Source organism: Lichenostomus cassidix, chromosome 2, assembly GCF_008360975.1.
Source record: "Lichenostomus cassidix isolate B80296 chromosome 2, HeHo_3.0, whole genome shotgun sequence".
Taxonomy (NCBI): domain Eukaryota; kingdom Metazoa; phylum Chordata; class Aves; order Passeriformes; family Meliphagidae; genus Lichenostomus; species Lichenostomus cassidix.
In genome coordinates this window covers 109632667-109654598 of record NC_139482.1, presented here as the reverse complement: position 1 = coordinate 109654598, position 21932 = coordinate 109632667, and the positions used below count along the sequence as shown (strand labels likewise).

General features: G+C 41.2%; 1 protein-coding gene across 2 annotated transcripts in view; it reads right to left on the bottom strand.

The window, feature by feature from the left end:
- MAPRE2 (microtubule associated protein RP/EB family member 2) overlaps positions 1-21932 on the bottom strand; it is a 97674-nt gene that overhangs the window by 63515 nt on the left and 12227 nt on the right. For both annotated transcript variants that reach the window (XM_085052801.1, XM_085052799.1), the window contains exon 2: positions 7300-7361. Coding sequence is in view for 1 of the 2 variants with exons in the window: in XM_085052799.1 (XP_084908925.1) it covers positions 7300-7361 (62 nt within the window). In the remaining variant the exon portion in view is untranslated. The remainder of the gene's footprint in view (positions 1-7299; positions 7362-21932) is intronic.

The window sequence follows — 21932 nt, the reverse complement described above, 5'->3', positions numbered from 1 at the left end:
GTCCCAGGAAACTGTTAATTAAGTGTCTGTCCTCCCACACCCAGCAAAAAGCCAACATAAACAGTATTACATGCTCTAGCTAATGTGAAAGAAATATAGAGTGCATTCATGCCTGACCAGGATCAAAATCACACTGCCAAGTCATTCAGTAGTGTGTGAGTGTTTCTGTGATTGCAAACCCCAGCCCAAGAACCCAGTGCCTTGCTGCAAAATACTCAACAGTTTCCTCAGGACCCTACGGTGTGCTACAAACCATTCTCTTTCAGAGCCAAGGTGTCTCGTTGCCCATCAAATTAACAAATGCCAAGAAGTACGTGGAAAGTGGTGTGCTTTTCTGTTTTTATCCCACATTCCCCTTTCTCTTGAATTACTGCTTTTTATCTGATACATTCATAGCATTTACAGAAACTGATTTCTGCCAGCTTTCCTCATTTTACAAGCACAGAAACAGGCCCTGCTGTTACGACCAGCTTCCTCAAAACACTTACTGTCACAAGTCTGTGCAAGCTTCATCATCAGCAGCCCTACAGTGCACCTCCATCCTTTCTTCCATGGGTTGCTTTCTAACCTCTTCAGTACTTCCAGCTCTGCAGCTAAGCAGATCCAATCCCTCTTCTCCATTGCTACAACTAAATGAGTGCCTCCTCCTTTTGATCTCAGGAATCCTTCCACACCTGAGGTTTCTTCATTGTTCTTTCTCCCATTCTTTCCCACTCTTCCTTTGTCAGACATAATCCTTTGTAGGCTTGGGCAATTTCCACTTTCCTTCATCAGCCACCTGCAAAGAACCTGGGTCAAATTGGTTTCCTTCCCTCAGACAAGTCCCCAGCATACCTATTGTCCAGCTAACATACTGTCATTAGCTAATTACGCCTCATTTCATCCGGGCCGAGAGGAACGGGCTGCAGTACTTGCTTTCTGAGGTGCCTGCAACTTCACACGCAGCCACCCCAAGAGGTGACACCTGTATTTAAAGGCTGCATCACAGCCAGAATTCGCACACCTCGTGTGACACATTGCTGCCATTAACACACCAAAGAGCTGAAATCCCTTAGGCACCTCAGCACCTCTGAAAAACTAGGTTGCCAAGGATTTGTTTGTGATCTCTAGCTCACAGAGAAACCGGGGAGTGCCTCCTCTTGGGGCTAGAGCAAACACATGTATTACACACTGTGCTTTAAAACAGAACTTTGTCTTCCCATAGACAAATAGACTTGCTTTCAGCTATTTCAGGCTCCTTCCCGGTCAAATGCAAGCATCTGAGGAATTCTGCTCTTTACTTCCTGAGAATTTCTTACACTCATGCTTTTTAACTTGCTGCTAAGAATTTAGACATTTAACATACTTGTAAAGTAATCATTTCTATTTGCAAGTACTGGAACATTTCGAAGCAAGAAAGTGTTCTGTGAGCATAATTTAATTGCTACTTAACACGATATTCCTCCTAATCTGAAAGTTTTCATTTTCTCACTTATTGATGGAACACAGACTCTTTCCCCTGGCAAGTCAATGCTCATTATCATCTTAGTGTTTATGCTAAGTCTTTATTAATAAAATAGTTTTCAAATGAAGGGGAAAAATAATTTTCATAGACAGCTTTAATCATGTTACACTTATATTAGTAGTCTGAATTTAAAAAAAGTTAGAATACTTGAAAAGTGTGTCACGAAAATTATGTTGCTGACAGACATTCCGTAAGAGGACTTTTGGAGCTTGACCTATTAGACCAAGTTTCCATTAATACTTTGGGCACCTTTTTAACCTATGGCTGCAAGTGCTTTATTTAGATGCTAGGACCCTACAGAAGGCTTACATAGCAATTTCTGAATCCCTGAAATTTCAAATTACAAAAAAATATTAAGAGTTAAAGCTAGCTGAGAGAAAGCTACTGCTGGTCTGCTTTAGTGGAAGGTGCATCTGTTGAGAGCAACACAGAAATAGTGGGGGCTTGAGTAGGAGACATAAAGAAGCAAGAAAACTTTTAAGCAATGTACAAGAGTAAATTTTCCTCATTAATCAAATTAACAACTTCTTAAAAAATCTCACAGAGTAATTAAATTATTAGTACCACAACTGCTGCCACAAATGTGTGGATCAGGTGGGATACCAGCTGAAGTAATATTGTGACTTCATTTTATTTAAATACAGGGAAGAAATGAAATATAATATAAAGCTCACACCCCTACTCTAAAATAGAGGGAGGGCCATTAAAAATGTACATGTCTCCATTCTGAGCAGACAAGAGCATACAGAAAGTGCATGATCTTACTGAAAAGATAAACAGCTGGATTTACTTGCTTCCATTAACCAATGACCCACTTGTCAAACATAAGCTGTAGATTTAAAAGAGTGATTATGTGAAGCCTCTTACATTACACAAAAAAGATCCTAGCTATGAAATCAGATCAAGTCTGAAAATACTTGAGCACAGTCAATATTGTTCTTTTACACAGACACAAGACAAGAATTAGTTACTTGTTTAAAAACCTACAACATGATGTAAGGGTAGTTTCCTGTAGTGCTGTTCGGAAGGCATTTATCCCACATATCCCACTCAGGTCATTAGTGGTGTGCCAAATCCAGACCTTTTGTAAGAGGATGAAGCTCTGATGGAAGCCACTGCATAAACCTGGATATGGGGGCACTGCCAGCTTAATTCTACGAGGAACAGGTACTGATGGAGACTTAAAACTAGTGCTCACCACACTAAATGGTACCCATGGTGTGTACCTGGCCTGTCTAATCACTCAGAGAGGATTTTTAACACAGGTAGCAGCTGTGCACACTTTGGTGGCAGATCTCCAGCTGAGGCTTTAAGGCTCAAGCCAGCTGCCATCGACTCTGCCCCTGTGCCCCTTTGCACCTCGCACCCCATGCCTGTTTCTGTGCCTGCTCCAGGCTCAGGTAGGAGCAGAGATGCAAGATGCTACAGATGATTACTACATTTGGATTTGAGTGCAACAAATTACTAGGTCCTAAGACCTGAAAACCTCTAATTTTGCCACCTTGTATTGTAACACAACAGCATTGTCCACAACAGTGGCCTTCTCACACTTGACCTGGTGCTAAACAGGTCTCTAAGAAGGTCGATGGAGTCATTATTGCAAGGAATATTTTTACTGTAAGAGCAACTTACGTGCTGCTTCCACCTAACCTCATTAGTGTGCTGTGCATTGCCAGTGACTCCCACTTTACTCTGACTCAGTACCTAGGGTGATTTTCTGCAAGCTTCAGATCATGGAGCAGCTGAACTGTGTAAGAATCCAAGCAGTCAGCTAATGAAAAACAAAGTTTCCAGCTCCAGTGATTGCAGAGAAATATTAAAAAATGCTGATACTTGGAGGCTGTCCACCTCTGGATTTTAATCTGCTGCTGGAGGCACTGAGCACCTCAGCTCAGTATCCCAGTGCCTGCTGTGCAGATGCAGGCTTTGAAACAGCATGGGAAGAGAGTCCAGGAAAGCTACCTGGTGCCTACCACACCACAGGATAGGGGCACATGCAAGACTGTATTTATAAAATCTAGAAACTGCTTTGAAAAATTATGCAGTTATTTTTATAGCATCTGCATGCACTATAAATACTTGACATATCTGACAAGGATTAATAATTTTCAAGGTCCTTACATTTTATGGTTTCTTTTTCTGCTGGAGCAAAACTCAAATCATTACTTGAATCATCCTTTAATGAACATTCTACAGCTTCTAAATGAAGCACTATTGATAGGCAAGATGCAGAAGGCAATAAAAGATGACTAGAAATAAGGGTGCTTTTTTTTTTTTAATATTAATGTATATTATCATGGCTTCAGCAGTCCTGGCATTAAGTGACACCATTTTGTAACCTCTGAACAGCCACATTATGTATAAAATAATAATAAAAAAAAGGCTTCTAACACTTTGAGCACAAAAGGTACTAGTGGCAAGAAAACAGTGTCTTTTGCTCATTACAGTAGAAAATGAGGTTTCTATTTAATAAAAACCCCAACCACAAGGCTATGTGTTTTTGTAACTGTAAATGTATGTCAGTGCTGTTGACAGCTTCTGCGTTGGAAAGGATCTCATTAACTCTGAACAAAACCACACGTTATCTTTTTGAAAAGCAAAGTTACGTTCCTGATGAATCATCAGCTGCTTAGCTGAGCTCCTGTGGGATAATTTTTGGTATCGGGTACTGGAAAAATAAATATCACCCCAAAGTTCAGAATATTTTCAGACAGCACCATAAAAGGCTATCCAAGCTACCCAATTCCTAAGTTAAGAAGGGAATGGGACTGGTGAGCACACAGCCATGAAAAAACATTCCATTTGGTTAACTTTGCTCCCTCAGGTTCAGGCTTTAGGGCTCTGATTTTCTCATGTTGGATCTAAACCAACTATAAAGCATCTGTGTTCTACTCAGGACTGACTCCTAAACAGATATCCTTCACTGCATTTTAAGGGACTTTATGGTGTTTCCACAGAATGAACATGCTTTAGAAACACTCCACTCAGCCTGGAAGTTCACCTAGTTCACAAATCTTCAGTCTTTTGACTGTGGTTGCAAGGCATCCCTTAGGAAAGTTAGATCTTCTTTGGTGGACATTGTGGGGGAAAGAAGCAGCAGGGAACTGAGAGGGAAACAAAGTGCCCTCATCTAGAAAGAGTGTTTTATTCTGCACCAACGCTGGTGCTAGGAGGTAAGGGAAAGAAGTGAAAGGAAGCAATTCTTTAGTCTGTCTGGTTTAGGTTCATATTATCATTCATTTTATCATGAATGACCAGAGGATATTTATGTCTGCAGGGAAGAAAAATAGCCATACAGGCCTTTGTTCAGATCTCCCCATAACATTTAATGAATTAGCAGTTCATCATACAAATACATCTTATACATGTGTGTGTATATATACTTATGCACACACTTTTAATGTATTTTCTTTCTCTTCCTCTGTCTCAAAATAACTGAAATCTAACAAGTAATTCCTGAGCTAATGTTCCAGTAGAAACCAGCCATGCTTTCTAGTGTTAGGATGTATTGTAATTGCTTTGGTGATAATACACCGAGCAAGGAATTGCTACTGCCAAAAGGCCCCTTATCTGCATGTCACACATGAGAGCTCCTAATACAAGAACTGTAAAATTCCTTGGATATTCCAATATCCATCCCTCATGTTGTTCTCCATATAACTTAACTCCATGAAAAATGACACCCCTTTTTCAGGCCCAAAGCTGCTGAAACCTGACCAGAAGGTTTCCTGAGCAAAGACTAGTGTGTAATAGCATGTCACATGGATTTGGAATTGTAATAGCTTAGCTAATTCTCTAGTAATATAATGAATCTCTGGTATTAGAAGGCTGATAACTAGATCTTCATTTGGATATATAATAGGCCATAATGACTAAAGGATTTGAAAAGGAAAGGCTGAACAGTGAGCAGCAATCCATTGGGAATACACTGGAAAACTGTCTGTTGCTTCACAGAAAGGGTTGCACATTTCAGGAAATCTGCACGTCAGATAAGTTTCTATTAGATAGGTTGCATGCAGTCTGTTTTATAAATGTCCACTTGGTGGTTGTGCACTATCTCCATGCTCACAGTTTTCTTTAGATTTCCTGTTGTTTCCAAGTGCTTGTGACAATGCCAGCATAACCACAATGACAAAGCTTGACTTTAGGCAGCAGCATCTACTCCATGCCAGAGCGGAAAGCAGCAGATGAAAGCCTCCATGGCTCAGCACAGGGCATTGTTCTGCTGCACTTCCATCTGCAACACCTTCCTGGGAAGGGTTGCTTCCATGGGGGAAGACATCACATTGCCTTAGCTCTTGCTCTGAGATGCCTCCTGTAGTCTAGATTTATTGCTTCATCCTTGAGGCATATGAGCCTCTTTCAACTAAATTCTAGGCTGATTTTCCTGAGAATCTCCAAGTATACTTGAGCCCTGCATGTCTGCTAATTGCTGTCAAAGTTACTCTTGCAATCGGATGAATCTGGACTATGTGGCTCCTTGTTTAACTGCCCCTCTCTTATTTATCTCTGTCTGTTCTGTGCTGGTGAACAATTGCTGATGGCAATTCTTGCATTTTCTACAGAAGTTACCCTGAATAATTTTTCATGCCTAGCAGGTATCTAGAGAAATCTTTCTGCCAACTTTTTACTTTTTACTTTTTCCCCCCCAGAGTATTATATAACCTGGAGCAACCCCCTAGTTTCACAGTGAAGCATGTCTTTTCACTTCTAGCTATGAAGCACAAACAAAGTATCCCTGCAAACTGAGCCTCCTCCTACATCCAAAGTTAGCATTTATTGACACACTCTCACAGCTTTGCAGGCATTAGCAAAAATGCAGCGATATATTTTGAAAATGAAAGTTCCCTATTACACAGCCCGAGCATCATTTCAGCACCACCCATGTGTTTATTACCAGCTGCGAATGAAGAAACCCCACACTATTGCAAACCACTAATGCTGCAGCACATTCCTTCCAAGGGAAAAGGCTGGAATGCTTATCCAGCATAGGTTGGTGAGCACGGCCAATGGTGAGCCCGTTCAAACAAGAGGTTTACACTCCATTTTGGCAACACTGAAATGTCTTTAAGAGCGCAGATGCGGCAGCAATGGTGCAAGGGCAGCAAGTGATGGCAACAGCAGCAAGCATGGATCTGTTCCAGGCACATCCCTTCTGAAGGCTTTCTAAACATTGCCACCTTGTGGGCCTCCTGTCTGATATCACTGCTCCTTCCACTTTCCCCAGGTGACTTCCTGATTTCACGGATGCCACGCTGGAGGCTGGATGATTGAAGTTAAACTCCCGTAGTTGGGGATTTAAAAAGGGACAGCACACCTTACGAATTCTATGTGACATTAATTGCTGACTCTGTACATGTGGTTCACGTTATTTTCTCTTTTTCCACCTAACGTTATGATGGCAGCACTAATAATGTGCAAAAGTGCTAACATTTAACAAAACAAAAACAAGGAAGGATATAATTTCTCAAAATTCCCAAGCAGAAGGGAGAAGTCAGACTCATTGTCCACCTTCAGTTTTTTTACATTTTATTCCTTTCTGCCACCATTTTCTTCTTCCTCCTTTTAAAAACCCCCTGAATTGCTTCTTATATTTATTGTGAAATTATTTACTATAAGATGTCTGGCATCTAGTTTAGCTTTCATCAGTTTTGTTTCATGATTGTTACACAGTCAAAGATCATGGAAAGGAATATCAATTGTTATTGATACCAAACTTATCTACCTGTTGCCTTACAGACATCAAACACAAGTTCTTGGGTTTAAAAAACACAAATGCACAAACATCTACTTACTTTGAGCATCCAAACACTTTCCCTGGTTGCCGGCTTGAATTGTTCCTTGCAGCAATTTGGCACTGAAAAGAAAACATGAAACCTTTAGTTCAACTACCAAATAGAAGGGAAAAAAAAAAAAAAAAGATTCACTGGATGTTCTTTGTCTGCATTGGTTGAGCAGTGATGCAATAGTCGTATGCTAAAAATTAAATGAGTAGAAATCCTTCATTACAATGCCCTAATTCAGCTGTGCTCACAATGGCTCAGTGTCTAACACATCTGCACAACAATCAGATGTCCCCCAATATAGTAGCAGGTCTATGAGCTCCCTTATGCAGTGCTACATTTAGAGTTTATTCATGATTTCCAGGCACACTGGTCTTTCTTCATCCCACCAGGCTTCTGTTGGGCACAGGCAATCAGTTATGTCTGTTGTGTCATGCAACTGGAGCCTTGCTGCACTTGCCTGAACAGCTTTTCAGAGGAAGAAAAAAATCTGCCATTGAGAAGCACAGTAACTGTTATCCAGGAAAGCCTGTGTTTTTGCCAATCCAGCACAAAAACACTGGCAATCCTTTGAAGTGTCTTGCTTCACAATAAAATCATGGTGCTGCCCCCCTGTAGCAGCCACATTAAGGCCCATTCCCTTCCTAGAATGGAATGGAATAGTGTTCCTAGATGGAATTGCCTATGAATGCTAAATTTGTCCTCACATCCATTCTCTCATGTGCTACATTACAGACTACAGAAACATAAGATAGAGCAACCATAAGCGGGTTTCAATTTGTGCCCTGAATTACATACCATGGTTACATGGCTAAGTTTCTTAATTTGACTCCTCAGTCAGCAGGAAATATCATTCCTAGCAGGTAAATAATGGTTTACAGTCAGACTAGGGCTCTGGTTATTGCTTGTTTTGCATTCCTAGTCAACTAGTTGAGACAGCCCAGTAGGGAGGAGTATTCCAAAGACATCTATCTCTGCATAACAGCATGAAACTACACCAAATAGGATCCCAGGCATACTCAGACTGCATCAGGGACTGAGAGATGTAAGAAGTTACCACAGGTAAATTTATATTAATCAAAAACCTTGTTTTAAGAGGAGGAAAACGTAAAGCAATTCTCACTATAATTCACTATGATCTGGAAAAGGTAAACAGACCTTTAAAGATGACTTGTCTAAAGGACTGGATCCCAGCTCCAGAAGCTGTGACTCATCCTGGCAGAGAACTTAGGAAGGCTGCTAGCAAACTGGAAGGCTGAAGCTACCTTAAAGCCAAACCAGAATGGGAATTTGCTACTAAATATGTTATTGTTTCATTTCTTTGATTCTCTCCAAGCCTCTTAAGCTTTGCTTTTCAATATACTCTTTTTCCTCCATTTGTTTAATGTGGAAAGTGATTCCAGCACAGCTGACAAACCTCAGGCATCCTATTGGCAAAGGAACAGCAAAACCATCATGGTATGTTGGCTTTTGCTCAAGTAGTGCCCCTCTGAATTTAAGCTGGGATCTGACAGCAATATCACAGCAAGAGTGTCCCATCTGTACAAGTGGAGATGATGGTTAGAGGAAGACATCTCTCACCAAAGGGTCCTGACCAGAACTTCTAACAGGCAGGAGCAGTGGAAAGACACAGTCATTTCCTTAGAAATATGACACTTAATTTACACATGGAATGTTTTCCGTACTATACTCTCTGAAGAGTGTGATGTTTATGGCATATTGAAGACAGAGGTAACTACTTAATTGTCTTCAGTCTGTAGACCTCAGTTAGAGAGGGATTTGAGTAACACCACCACATTGAACTTCATTCAGACAGTCCTAGAGAAAAGAGAGAAGTTGTCATAGCACAGGTTCCTAAAGCTTGGGAGCTGTTTCTGCTGGTGGTTGTACAGGACAAACCAAGGAGGTACATCTCAGCAACAGCTCCTGCCTTTTTGCCTGCAAACAGGTACTTAGCTGAGCTGCAGGGAGCAGTGCAATCTCTGTGGCCAGATGAGATAATTGGCACTTGCTGCTGTGTGCAGCAGCACTGCCAGGTCTCCACCTGCTCTGTAAGGCATGCCAACACCTCAACCCGTCCTTCTGGCTTGAGATGGCGCAGCAGCACCCAGGCAAGGGAGTGTCAGGAAACACCGGATCATTAGGGTGGAATTTAATTTAGGTGGACAAAGGAATGCAGTAGAGGTCCTAGTTAGTGGGTGTGAGGAAGGCAAGGACGGAGAGCTGGAGTCTCCTTTGAAAGGGTGGAGGAATAAAGATTAGCAATGAAGACAAGGAGAAAAGGATGCCACATCCTTCTGCTCCATGGCAGGCAATGCACAGCTCTCAGCTGCAAACACTGGCATCATGTCACTACCCTACACAGGCCAGTGAGCACACTTCAATTCCTCAAAACTCCCCAAAACATACAGGCTGTACTGATTTTAAAATAGGTTCCAGTCTCCTAAAAAGTTACCTACCAAGATGCCTAAAGAAAGTCCTTCGTCCATGCTGGAAAACACAGGAAAAAGGGGTAAAATACAAGAGGATGAAGATATAAAGGATGGGGAAAATGGAAAAGACTTTAGGGTACAGTAAAAAAAATTAAGAGCAATTTAAAGAGTAGTTTCATTAAATCCTATGTAGTAAAACAGATAAAAACGATTATGCTCTTTTTTTTCAGGTCAGGAACTTATGATTTATTCAATGTTGTAATGAAAATTTTTGCAGCTATGTGTAAAGTTACACATAGCTGCAAGTTCCCTATATCAGACTGTCCATTTCCCTGATGGTCAAATTACACTGAGGGAAAGAGGCCAATGTTTATCATAAAATGCTTTTGAGTTTAGCTGTTGTTAATATAATAGGGTAGATTTTATTAGTAGCAAATGAGTGCTCCTTCCACAATGAGTTCTCTTCCTTCCACAGCTCCTGGTGTCATCCTGCTACAGCTACAGCTGGGAAGAGAAGCCCAGGGGGTTTGGGTTGGGCTAGTGAGCCCCTGGCTTCCAGGTGGGCATGCAGAGAGTCACTCAGGGGTCCCTTCCCTTGCTTCACCAGCTGTGTACACAGCTCTGTAGCCTACAGTTGCCACTTTTTCAGATGCAGCTGGGTTATATACCCTGATTGATACTGAGTGCTGACAGAGGCCTTGGGTAGATTTGGCAAACTTTTATCGTTCAGAGTTTATGGAATCTTGGGGTGTCCAGTGGATTCAGCAGGACTGCTGCTCTCCAGGGATTACCTGGTCTCAGGAGGCTTTCACCTGCTCCCTCTCAGCATATATTTTTCCTCCCTGCACACAATAGCTATTGCTGCACCCACAAACTTTATCTGCTGAACCCCCTGACACAAACTGATGCAGAAGAGACTTTTATAATCATATCCCTTGAAAGGCTGTAAAGCCATAAATTTAATTTGAATGGATACTGACAAAAAACCCCCCTCAAAACAAAACAAAAAACCACCCCAAACAAAACAAGAAATGGGAAAAAGGGATATGAGAACACAAGTAGAAAGCAAAACAACTAAATGGAAAAGAAACGTACAGCAGAGAATCTGTAGTAAACAAGGTACAACAGCATCTAGAAGCACATCCTACAACTGTAATATGAAAAGTAGTACCCATAGCTGTTAGTTTGATGGACCAAGAAGGAAAAGTTAGGACAGAATGTAATTAAAGTGATATCAATCAAATGCCTTCTAGTTCAAAACTTTGTCTCCAGAAACTGTGTTTGCCCTGTGGGCACAGAGCCCTGTCTTCTGCTACTGTCTCTCTGAGCACTGGATGCTTTCTTCCATACTGCACAGCTCTGTTTTCCTCCTCCTGCCAAAAACTGGAAATGCGATGTTGCATGAAAACAATTTGTAATATAGGCTGACAGTCACTGATTATTGCCTCTAATATCCTCAGCAGTTACAGAAAAAAACTTCAAAACCAACTTATTTTTAGCAACTGAAAGAATTCAAGCAGCCCCATGTGGCTGCTATCCAGGCATTTACTGAGTGGAGAATAGCTTGACAAATTACAGAAATGGACAAACAGAGTGTAAATCAGAAAACCATGTATATCACTATTTACATATGCTTTCCTGTTGAAAAGAGGAACAGAAACATTAATTTTAAGGCTTCCAGTGTCAAAGGAAACAACGACTGTTTTTATGAGCTGTGCATGAATCACAAAAACCAAAATAAAACCCCCCATCTGCTTCACAGTTTGGCAGATTTCTCAACTTGCTGGTAACTCACAGCCCAGCCCTATGCTGTCTCACTGTTCCTGAGTAATTCCTCTACGTCTACTCAGGACTTGGCACTGCAGCATTACAGGGAAGGCACAAAGGCAAAGACTCAAAGCAAAGAAGTCAAGAAAGAGAGCTGAGTTTAATACTGTCTCCAGCTGCAAAACTACAAGAAACCTAGTTTGACCCAGAGTGCTTCACAAAGAAGGCAGTCCCAGAAGATGTGAGATTCTGATTCCGAGCACTTCCCACCTCTTTCGCTCTTCCCATTCCAAACACGGATTTGTCCCAGGAGTTCTGCTTCTCTCCAGTGCTCTGATTTCAAGTCATCTACTGGCATGAAAAAAGTCCTAGAGACTTCTTACAAAACTCTGTTTCCTCCCTCTCATTTACAAAGCAAACAAACTTTTTTTGGTCATTTACATATAAAGTAAATCCAAGCATGTCCTACTTAGCAACTTTGTAGGAAAGTACATGAATCCTTTCTCAGGAAGACTTCTACTCTGTTTGGGAAGCCTTTAGATTTTTTCCCTACAGAGCAGTAAACCAATTTGTGTCATTTCTGCTGTCTTCTCCTGTGTGCCCCCTCAACTTCTTGTAAACTGGAATTTCCATGATCTGAGTGAATTGCAGACACTGCTGGGTTCAAAGCTCCAGCCAACTGCAGTGTAACACCTACATTTTTGCAGCAGCCTACCTGTCCTCCTCCTATTAATAAATACCTTCACTGCCTTCCTGCCCAGTAATTCTGAGATGCAGTAATTATCTTCCAGCTTGGAAAGGGTGTAACAGAGCTCAGTTTGTGTGATTTTACTTAGCTAGTGTGACAGATTTGGCAACCCCTTTTTTTTTCTTTTTTGCATGACAAGCAATGCCAAACCAGTATATCAAGCAGTAGGTGGCAGACCTAATAGGATGAAGAGATGAGACTGTGTACATATCACTCTTTGTATTTAGCAGCAGGCTGCCACATCTCATTTATCTAAAAAAAAAATGTTTCTCTATTTGCTCCATTTGGAGAAAACAATTGTCCTTCAATTATTAGAGACATCCTTCTCTTTAAAGTTTAGTTGAGAGTTACTGATGCCTGCATATCAGCTTCTATCACATAACTAAAAGTCTGTCCCACTTGGCACTGTCAGTGCCTGTGTCTGTTGACTTCTACATCCAATATAACCACCAAATTTGTTTGGTGCATGTCTATGGTTTGCACATTGGACTGCAATTTGATATTGATGCACTTCTGCATGTACTCATGTATTATGGCTTTTTTTTTTTTTTTGTAGGCATTATATCATCTTACAGAAAGCACTTGGTTTAAAAATAACTAGAGTTGATCAGGTTTCTGCTTAGTTTCATGCACTAGAATCACTTAACACATTTCTTTTTAAGACTTCCTTATAAACAAAGTCATGCTGTGATGATGCATATCTTTTATAGTGAGGGAAGGAAAGCCAGCACTGACTAAGGTTTCCCATTATGAAGAATTTGGCAATAATATTGCCTTAAGGATTCCAGCCTTAACTATTTGCTCCTTATTTATGTCTCTGGGCTGCCCCGTAGTTTTGTTAGAACCCTGAATCCAATCTACTCTGAAGCAGATGCAGAAATAATCTAATTTCAAAGTCACCTTTTTTTTTCTTTTCTTTTTCAGATTTAGAGGAGTAAATCTGGGGCAGCTCCAGGTTCCAGAGTACACAGCAAGGTCCCATCAACATTTGGGCTCTCACAACTGGGAGGACAGGATCTCTCTCACTGGCTTGTATTGCTGGCCAGAAACAGGTATAGGAAACAACTCCTCTGATTGGGAATGAGTATCAAGTTTTCACAGCAGACACAAACTCCTCAGATATGGTCTAAAGACTAGTGAATACACAGCTAAGGCAGAACACACATCAGCTTTCCCCTGTTCACGATGTAAGAGAGTAAGAGACACATGAGAACAACCAGCAGCAACTGCTTTTGTCCAGATCAACCCACCACCAGTTTCCAGATTTGTCATTTCCTATACCCAGTTTTAGGCTTAATTTTGTAGCTGAATCTTATAGACTTATCATCAACTTAGAATTAAAAAGAAGGTCCAAGGGAAAAGTATTAAAACACACATTCAAAAGTAAAAGAAATAAAACCAGTCTTTGTATTCTGACCTGAGCCATTTTCTAAAGTTCTTTTAGAACAGCAATGCCTGAAGTTTAACATGAGGAGTCCTGATGGCATAATAATATGCTGAATTACCCAAGCTGACATTCTTTGAAAACAAGCCTGCTGAACAAGCACAGTAGGAAATGCCCAAAGATAACTTCCATAGGAGTGTTATGCAGCGTCTGGGGGACTCAAAATTGCTTCAGGGATATAGAATGTACCAGCTTCAGGACCAGGAAAGCATATAGAAGAGCAAGTTGGTTTAAAAAACAGATGTTTTTGCTCAAAAAGTAATTTAAATGCAAGTGGGATTCTTTACTGTAAGCCTTATGCTTCCAGATCTGCCTGAGAAAAATGCAGGTAGTTCAGTTTGGGTGCCTAAGATTAAATGGGCTGAATCCCCCACTGCTGTGGGATTAGTTTTTCAGGTCTCTCTTTACAGTGAGTGAAGAAAATTTAGCAAATCAGAGAACATTCAGCAAAAATCATTTAGGTGGCTAGACAGAGGGGGATAAATTTTCCTACCAACATTCTGTTTTAACCTAATGCTTTACTCTGAGCACATTGCCTACAAATTGTCTAAACTTATCAACTGGTGGTCTCTGCTAAGTTACATAATTCAGTTGCTTTCTTTAAAAAGTAAAAAAGTTCTTCAAAACAGCACAACTTGCACTACCTATGCCTATTTCAGGCCAAGAAAGAGGAAAAGGAAAGCAGGTTTGGAAAACAAGTATACAAATTCTTGCCCCTGGGAAGGAATGACCTTGCTGGGTGCCAGCTAGCACCAGAGAAAAAACTTCAGAGAAAAAAAAAAAGACCTGGGGATGTTGGTGGACAACAAGCTGAAAAAACCTCAGCAGTATGTCCTTGCAGAAAAGGAAGGCAACTCTACACCAGGCTGGGTTTGCAGATCTAGGGCAGTAATTACTGCACTCAGGGCTTGCGAAAGTGCAGTACTTGTGTACTGGAGAGCCACAAACCAGTGATAGACATGCTGGAGCCCAGTCTACTGTACAAAGATAGTTAAGGAGATGGAGCAGATGATGTAGGAGAGGCTGAGAGAGTTGGGTTTGTCCAGCCTGAAGAAGAGAAGGTTTAAGGTGTGTGTGGGGGATGTATGACTGCAGCCCTCAAATACTTAAGGGGAGGGCGTAGAGAAGATGTAGCCAGGATCTCCTCAAAGGCACACAGACACAGCAAGAGGCAACAGGCAAGTTTCAACAGGGAAAATCCTGATTACATGTTAGGAGAAGTGTTTTCATCGTGAGTGTGGTTGAACATTGGGTCCAGTGAGGCTGGAAAATCTGAATGTTCAAGATATTCAGAACTCAACAAGTTCCTGAGCAACATGATCTGTTTGGGATAGCTTTGAACAGGAGTGGACATGATTATCTCTTTCAACTGCTATCATCCATTGATTCCATGTAGAAGTATCATCACTGCAGGCTGCTTGTTGCCTGCTTGCCTTGCCCAGGAAAGAGAGTCCTAGTTAGGGTATGAACTGCCACTTTGGCCCTTTTAACAATTCTGGCATGTCCTTCTCTGCCTCAAATTACTGAACAGGAAAGGGAAACTAACTCAGGGATGTAAAGATAGATTCCGGTATCTGTGGCAATAGTTAAAACAGCTGAAGTCTTATAATTTTTTTTTTTTTTTTTTTTTTTTTTTTTTGTTTTTTTTTTTTTTGTTTTTTATTTTATTTAGAAATCTAATTATACAGTATATCAATATATTTATAATGAAATCTATTAAATATATAATTAAGTCTAAACTCAGAAGTTTTTCTCTTTACAGCGCTGCTGAAGCAGGTAAAAGTTCTTGGACTCCTGTCTTGTGTGAGCCGAATGGATTACTTGCAGTCAATTATGTATGCACAAACTTATGAAGGCTTTAAGGCTATAGTTTGTAGAAATGTCCTGTGAACCTCTGATTAGATAAGGTGTTCATGTGACAGCTCATGGGACATTGAAAGGTATAGCATCACCTCATTTGTCCTGCACAGGTCATCACAGGTCCTCCCATAAACCAAAAGCCAAATGAGTCTCTGCTTTCCATCTAATCAATCCCAACCATCCAGTTTTCCTAGGTGGAATGCAAGAGTCACTTTTCCATAGATCCACAGTGTGACAATTATCCCTGGGTTCCAACCTCTGCCAAATGGACCATGTTATTCTTTTACACTACTTGTCAGTGGAGAAAAGGGGTCAGGTGATCCCAGTGACATAGTCACAGCCCAGTGATCATGAAACTCTGAAGGAGCATGTTTTAAGCCTTCTCCAAGCTGGTGAGGAGCAGATCCCCTTTAGTATCTCATGTTTTGAGTCCGTCCTTCAGCCCTCCTTATCTACCAGGTGGAGGGGCAGCCCAGGAACACTTCACACTCTTCCACACACATTTTGACTTAAAGCAAGCAGTAATTGCAGTGCTTGGCACAGGGAGCAGAATCTGGGGCTGTTGATAGGATTGGATCTCTTGAGGGAGTAGGCAGAGAAATACAACTTGGTATTTATTCATGTTTCAAAGCACTGAGTGCTGATTTGCTTACCCTACCCAGGTGCAGTACCTCTTAAGAGAAGCAGAACTTCATTGAGAAATACAACAGCTACCCATATTCTCAGTAAGGATCAGAAATCCTTAAAGGATCTGCACTTGCAAAAGGTCTCTCAGAAACTGAGGGCCTCCTGCATGCAAAATGGGAAAGCTAAGATACACTGAAGCTTGAGGACACTTGCATCATGGTAATGATCCCACACAAGTAATTGGGGCTAAACTGCAAACCTGTGTATTTGATAAAGAGAACACAGGACCAAGTGAGCTTTTTTGGGATCTTGAGTGAATGTAGAGCTGGAAGTTTCCCCAGTAAGGGAAACTATAATAAGCCATGGAAGGGTTCTTCAGAGCAGGACTGTATATGAAAACTGCATAAATACCTTTTAATTCTTCAGTTAAAATAGCATTGCTACCTGATCACAGCTTGTGAACTTCAAACTGAAGGAAAAATATTCTAGTCTGTGAGATAAGAATGACAGGTTGTGACCTTATTTAAGTACTCCATGATACTACACAATAAAGCAAATCATATGGCAGGGGATTCAAAAGATGTGTTCCTAAGATTCAACCCCCCAAATGAATGTTGCTTTGTTCTGAAAGGATAGCCTGCATTTGAATTCTACCATATCAGAGTATTTCGGGATGCATCACTGAGCTGCAATATTTCCTCCAAGAAGCTGCAGTACAAAGCTCACATGAATTATTGTTTCTTTATATTGGTCTGCAGACAAGAGCCACAGAACACACTAAAATGAACACGTGCACCACTTACTCATTAGAAAAAAAAACTAATTGGGAAGTTTTAAAGTTATTTTACAGTATCAGGTTGAATTTAAGCTTCCACAACATTCTGCTCTGCAAAGCTTTTCCTCCAGCACACTGTGTGCATGCACTGATTTGGAAGAGCACTAAACTAATTTCAGTAGTGTACACAATTTAAGTGCAGATACTTCTCACTGCCTTTTTCAGACACTTAGTCTTTTGTTTGCTGGCCAAACCAATCAAGAAAAGTCATCACTTAACTGAAGAAACGGCTACTTTGGATTGATTTGTCATTTACATGCACATTATTTTCCTTATAGACTTATACAAGAGCCAATTTTTCACATTTAGAAGACAAAGCCTTTTAGCATAGATTAGCAAAACTGGCAGTTTTGGTGTTTGGGAGGGTTTGTATCCTTCTTTCATAAACCTGTCAGTACAGCAGATTCTGTGTAGAATAACAAGTCTTCCGGTTTCTTCTCAGGCACATGCAATCTGCCCTCAAGAACGCAGCCCCTGTTAATGTCATAGATAAGCTCTCTTCACACTGTGGCACTTTCTGTAGCAGCAGCCTCCCAGTAGCTGTTTTCCTTTGGAATGACCAGAGTGTCCTTCAGCCGAGCCTGAAAGAACAATTGGCACATCTCCCGTCTTGCATAAACTCACACTCTTTCCATCAAAGGCTCCTGAGATGGCAACTATCAGATATTTTCAGGCATGACTGCTTTAGTAAGCGGTGTCAGATATAAAATGTACGTACAAAAGGTGAACATGCATTTTAGGGCTCTAAAAAAAACATGTGAAAACACAATCCTTATTTCCCCAGCATGAACTCTTTTAACAAAGCCCTTCTGTTTTCATCAAGATTAGTCAGCTATTGAAAGTCTCCATAACAAGATATTTCTGAACTGACATGCCCAAGGTGAATCAAGGTAGTGACTTATGGAACAAATGAGCAGCTGCAGAGTGTCTGCAGCTGAAGCATCCAGCATCAGCTGAAAGCAGGTCTGTCTCTCCCAAGCCAGTGAGCAGTTTTGTGTATGCTCATGGTTTAAGTCCAATTTTTCTCCCTTTTTGGTAGTCAGATTGCTTATTAACTCATGTAGCAAAAATCTAAGATTCAACCTACACTTTCCCATAAGATTGATTTCCCTGCAGGGCCTATCTCAGCGTCTGCTGCACTCTGCTGCAACTCTCTTACGCCCTTCCATTTCTGGTCAAAACATGCCACACCTTCCACATGAGTCAACAGAGCACAGCAGCATCTCCTGCAGCAAGCGGGGAAGGAGCCCAGAGGAGAGCCTTGCTGGGAAAACACAGTCCATCCTTCATCAGTGGGCAGGATGCTCAGAGAAATGCAGCCTTGGTTAAAAATATTACCAGGAGAGTGCAACAAGCTGCACTTGATCTTGAATTCACCGGATCAGGCAAGGTCACTTCTGGAGAAATACTCCTATGGATAAATTCCAAATAACCCAGATATTTAGTTAGCATACACAAGACAGCTGGAAGTCTTTACAACACTCTCAAATGACACTGTTTGGCACCTTATCAAACTAAATGCCTTTTGCCTGTCGAGAGCACAAGCACATCATTTTACTTCAGCGTTGTTCTGTTTTCCCTCGGCATGACGTGTTGGTTGTGAGAAACTGCTGCATCCAAGACAAGATGTCAGGGTTCAGCCTTCCTACTCCTTTTTGATGACAAATTGATGTTGAAGTTTAATTTCCAGAATATGAAAATTATCAAGATCACATATTTTGACACACAAGATGTGTAAAGAAAAATACAACTGAACCTGTCCCAACTTTAACTAGGTGACCTGATGGTTACTCCAGAAAGTGCAATATTTTTAACCCCAGGAACATTCCTGCTTTCTTTATTCAGTAGAGATGCTTACAACCTTTCTTGTTTGAAGTGCTGTGTTCTTTCCCCTACTATTGCATGGAGGAAAACAGGATGTTCAAGCCAATGTAACAGTTCTCTGGCACTAAGAACTCAGTAAGTCCAGGAACAAGTTACTGCTTCTTTTATGGTCTTTTTTTTTTTAAACTGGAATAAAGCCACACATTTTGTCAGTCTGTATCCCAGAAGAAATGATCCTGTCTGTGCTTGATACCAACGGAAAGGCATCCAGTAGCATGGCAGGAGAATCCAACTCAAAGAGTTTTTATGTTTATACACACACAGAGGGCTATTTATTTAACTGCTGTGAGGGCACTCCATGGGGTGAGCTGGGAGTGAAACCCTTCCGTGTTCAACACGACAGCAAGTGGACAATGGGAGATGCCCGAGCAAAGTACTGGGCTCGTGCCAGGGACTTCAACCAAAAGGCAACCCCAACAAGAAGGGGAATAAACTACCCTGGAAACAGCACAAAATTTCTTCAATTTCAGAAGTCACAAAATTAGACAACAAGAAAAGATAGGAGGGAAGGACCCTACTGCACAGGACACATAGGGCATGGCAGGTAAATATTATTAAAGAGCTTTAATCTCACCTACCAGATTTCTCTCCTGTTGGTAAGTGCTTTTCCTCCTCACATTCATTTTTATGTTCCAGTAAAATCAGTTTGCCTCTCAGTTTTACCTCAGACATAATTCTGAACAAGTCTTTACCTGCAACTTCAAGTTCTAAATAGGTAATCAAGGAAAAAACCACATATAAACACCACACTGTCCAGCAGGACATATACAGGAAACTCAGAGGCCCTAGATCCTGTACCACCAATCTTAGTGGATTTAAATAGGTACAGTTAGGCTACTGCAGAACAGACACAATTTATTTATGATTTATTATGTATTGCTGAAACCAATGAAATCTGAAATAAGACCTTCACAGTCAAGGTCTGTGAAGGCAGCACTTTGAATTTCTTGCAGTAGCACACAGTGAATGCTGCAACAAAGCAGCATCAATCCCTCTGTGCCACATTGTTGTAATGGACAGAACTGTACCAGTAGCTGTGGGTTCCTTTCAAAGGGAGACAAGAGATATCACTGCCATCCGTCAGACAAACGTTTCTTGTTGGTCTGTTCCACAGCTACATAATAAGTTTCCTGTCATCTCACAAGCCCATCATAGGATTTCTCTATCTGGTTTTCTACCATGATCACATGTTGCCTGTAGCCTCTACATCCCAATGAAAGATTTTTGCTGCAGCAGAGACAATACACCATCCTAAAGTCATCCACAGATTGCTAAGCACATTCTTTACCTGAAGTGGCCCTCAAGTGTTTTACAAACACACCTCAAAAACATTGTTTCAGGCCAAGTGACATCTGACTGGCAGTTATATCCATTTCTCAGATCATTATTTAGATCTCAGTTGTCTAAGGGGAGTTTTCATTGTTGTATACTGCATCCTTTGCAGCTCCCCTTCCAGCTTGCACAAAGGACTCGAATTTCAGTCTTCTTCCATGTGTTGGAAATTGTTACCTGTATGTGTGACTGTCATGGGGACAAGACCTGAAAAATTGCAAGTCTACAAGATTTACTGTTCAAACTCAGCAACTTGGTTTGACTGCAACTAAACTAGGGTAACAAAAGCTATCTGTCCCTGTCCTCTGACAGCACTGCCCTGAGAAAAAAAAATACATTACTTAAAGACATCAAATAATGTTAAAGAAACTGCAGTTATTTTAAGATCTGTAGAACCCATCTGATTTCAGGAGTCCACAATTCCATGAAGCAGTAAGGCATCCAACTGAACAGGGTCAGCTGGGGTCTTCTCAGCAGTACAGGTAAAATGGACTTTGGCTGACCCAGGAATGTAGAGAAAAATGCATTTCTATTTTCATCCAGGAGTCAGAAAAGTTCCTTTTCTTGGTGGTAGTGGAAGACCTGACTGTGCAGGGCCAGCAGGGTTTAAAGGCTGAGCTCAGACTCGGAAGCTGCTGTTGTGAGAGAGCCTCTCCCCTCCCCATCCTGCTGGGAACCTACATCCTCCCTCTGGACCCTCTCAAGCCACCCACACCAGACTCTTCTCCACAACCACCCCTGCACTCATCCCAACAGAATTTGCAAACCCCTCCATATGCCTCCTCCAGCTCGGCTCTAAACACACTGGTGTTGCCATGCATGAATTAAGGCAGGAGAATCTAGAGCCAGACTGAGTTTTAACATCCACCTATATATGCTGAATTTTCTGTTTAAATCTTCTGATAGCAGTTTTGAAATGTGAAGGGACTAACAGAATACCATATCAAGGTATTGCCACTGTCAGTCTTCATACACTGTCTCAAAGAAGCAAGTTACAAGATATTGCCATGGGCCATCTGCCTCTTCATTACTCAGCTCGCCACCAAGAAGTCTTCCTACGTTTAGTACATAAGAGGCTCAAAAAATCAAATCAGGAAAGGAAGATGGCAACCAAAGGCTTGTAGTTTGGCTACTCAAAAGTGGCCTTTTGAAGATTTATCTAAGTTTACAAAATAAAATAAGTAAACAGCCACAGGACAGTGAGTGTCCCTTGAGTCATTTTAAGCATCAGAATTATGCTAGATACTTACTCCACAAATATTACTTGCCAAGTCACTTTAATCTCTGTTTGGAAGAGTGACCAAATTTACAAACAGGTTAAGCTATGCAATAATGTCAAAAAGTAAGTAACTGCATTACCCACTTGAAAAAGCTTCAACTTTCTCCCTGATTCAGAAAACCCATGCAAAAGTATCCAAGAGTAGAGACACCTGAGACTCTCTGCCAGTACTGGCAGCATTGTCCTCCTCCTTCATCCCCCCAGTCTACTATACTAGTACAACAAGGGATACCAGCAAATATTTTTTAATGGTTTGAACAACAAAAGGTACTTAAAATAAAAGCAATGCACTTAAAAATACCTATGAACAATCTAACTGCAGCATGGCAACCTCCCGGAAGAATGGCAGTGGATAAAACCAAGGGGCCTCCCCTGCAGGAGATGCTATGCTGTCAAACAAGACTCTTCTCACCACAATCCAGCACAGCCACAATTTG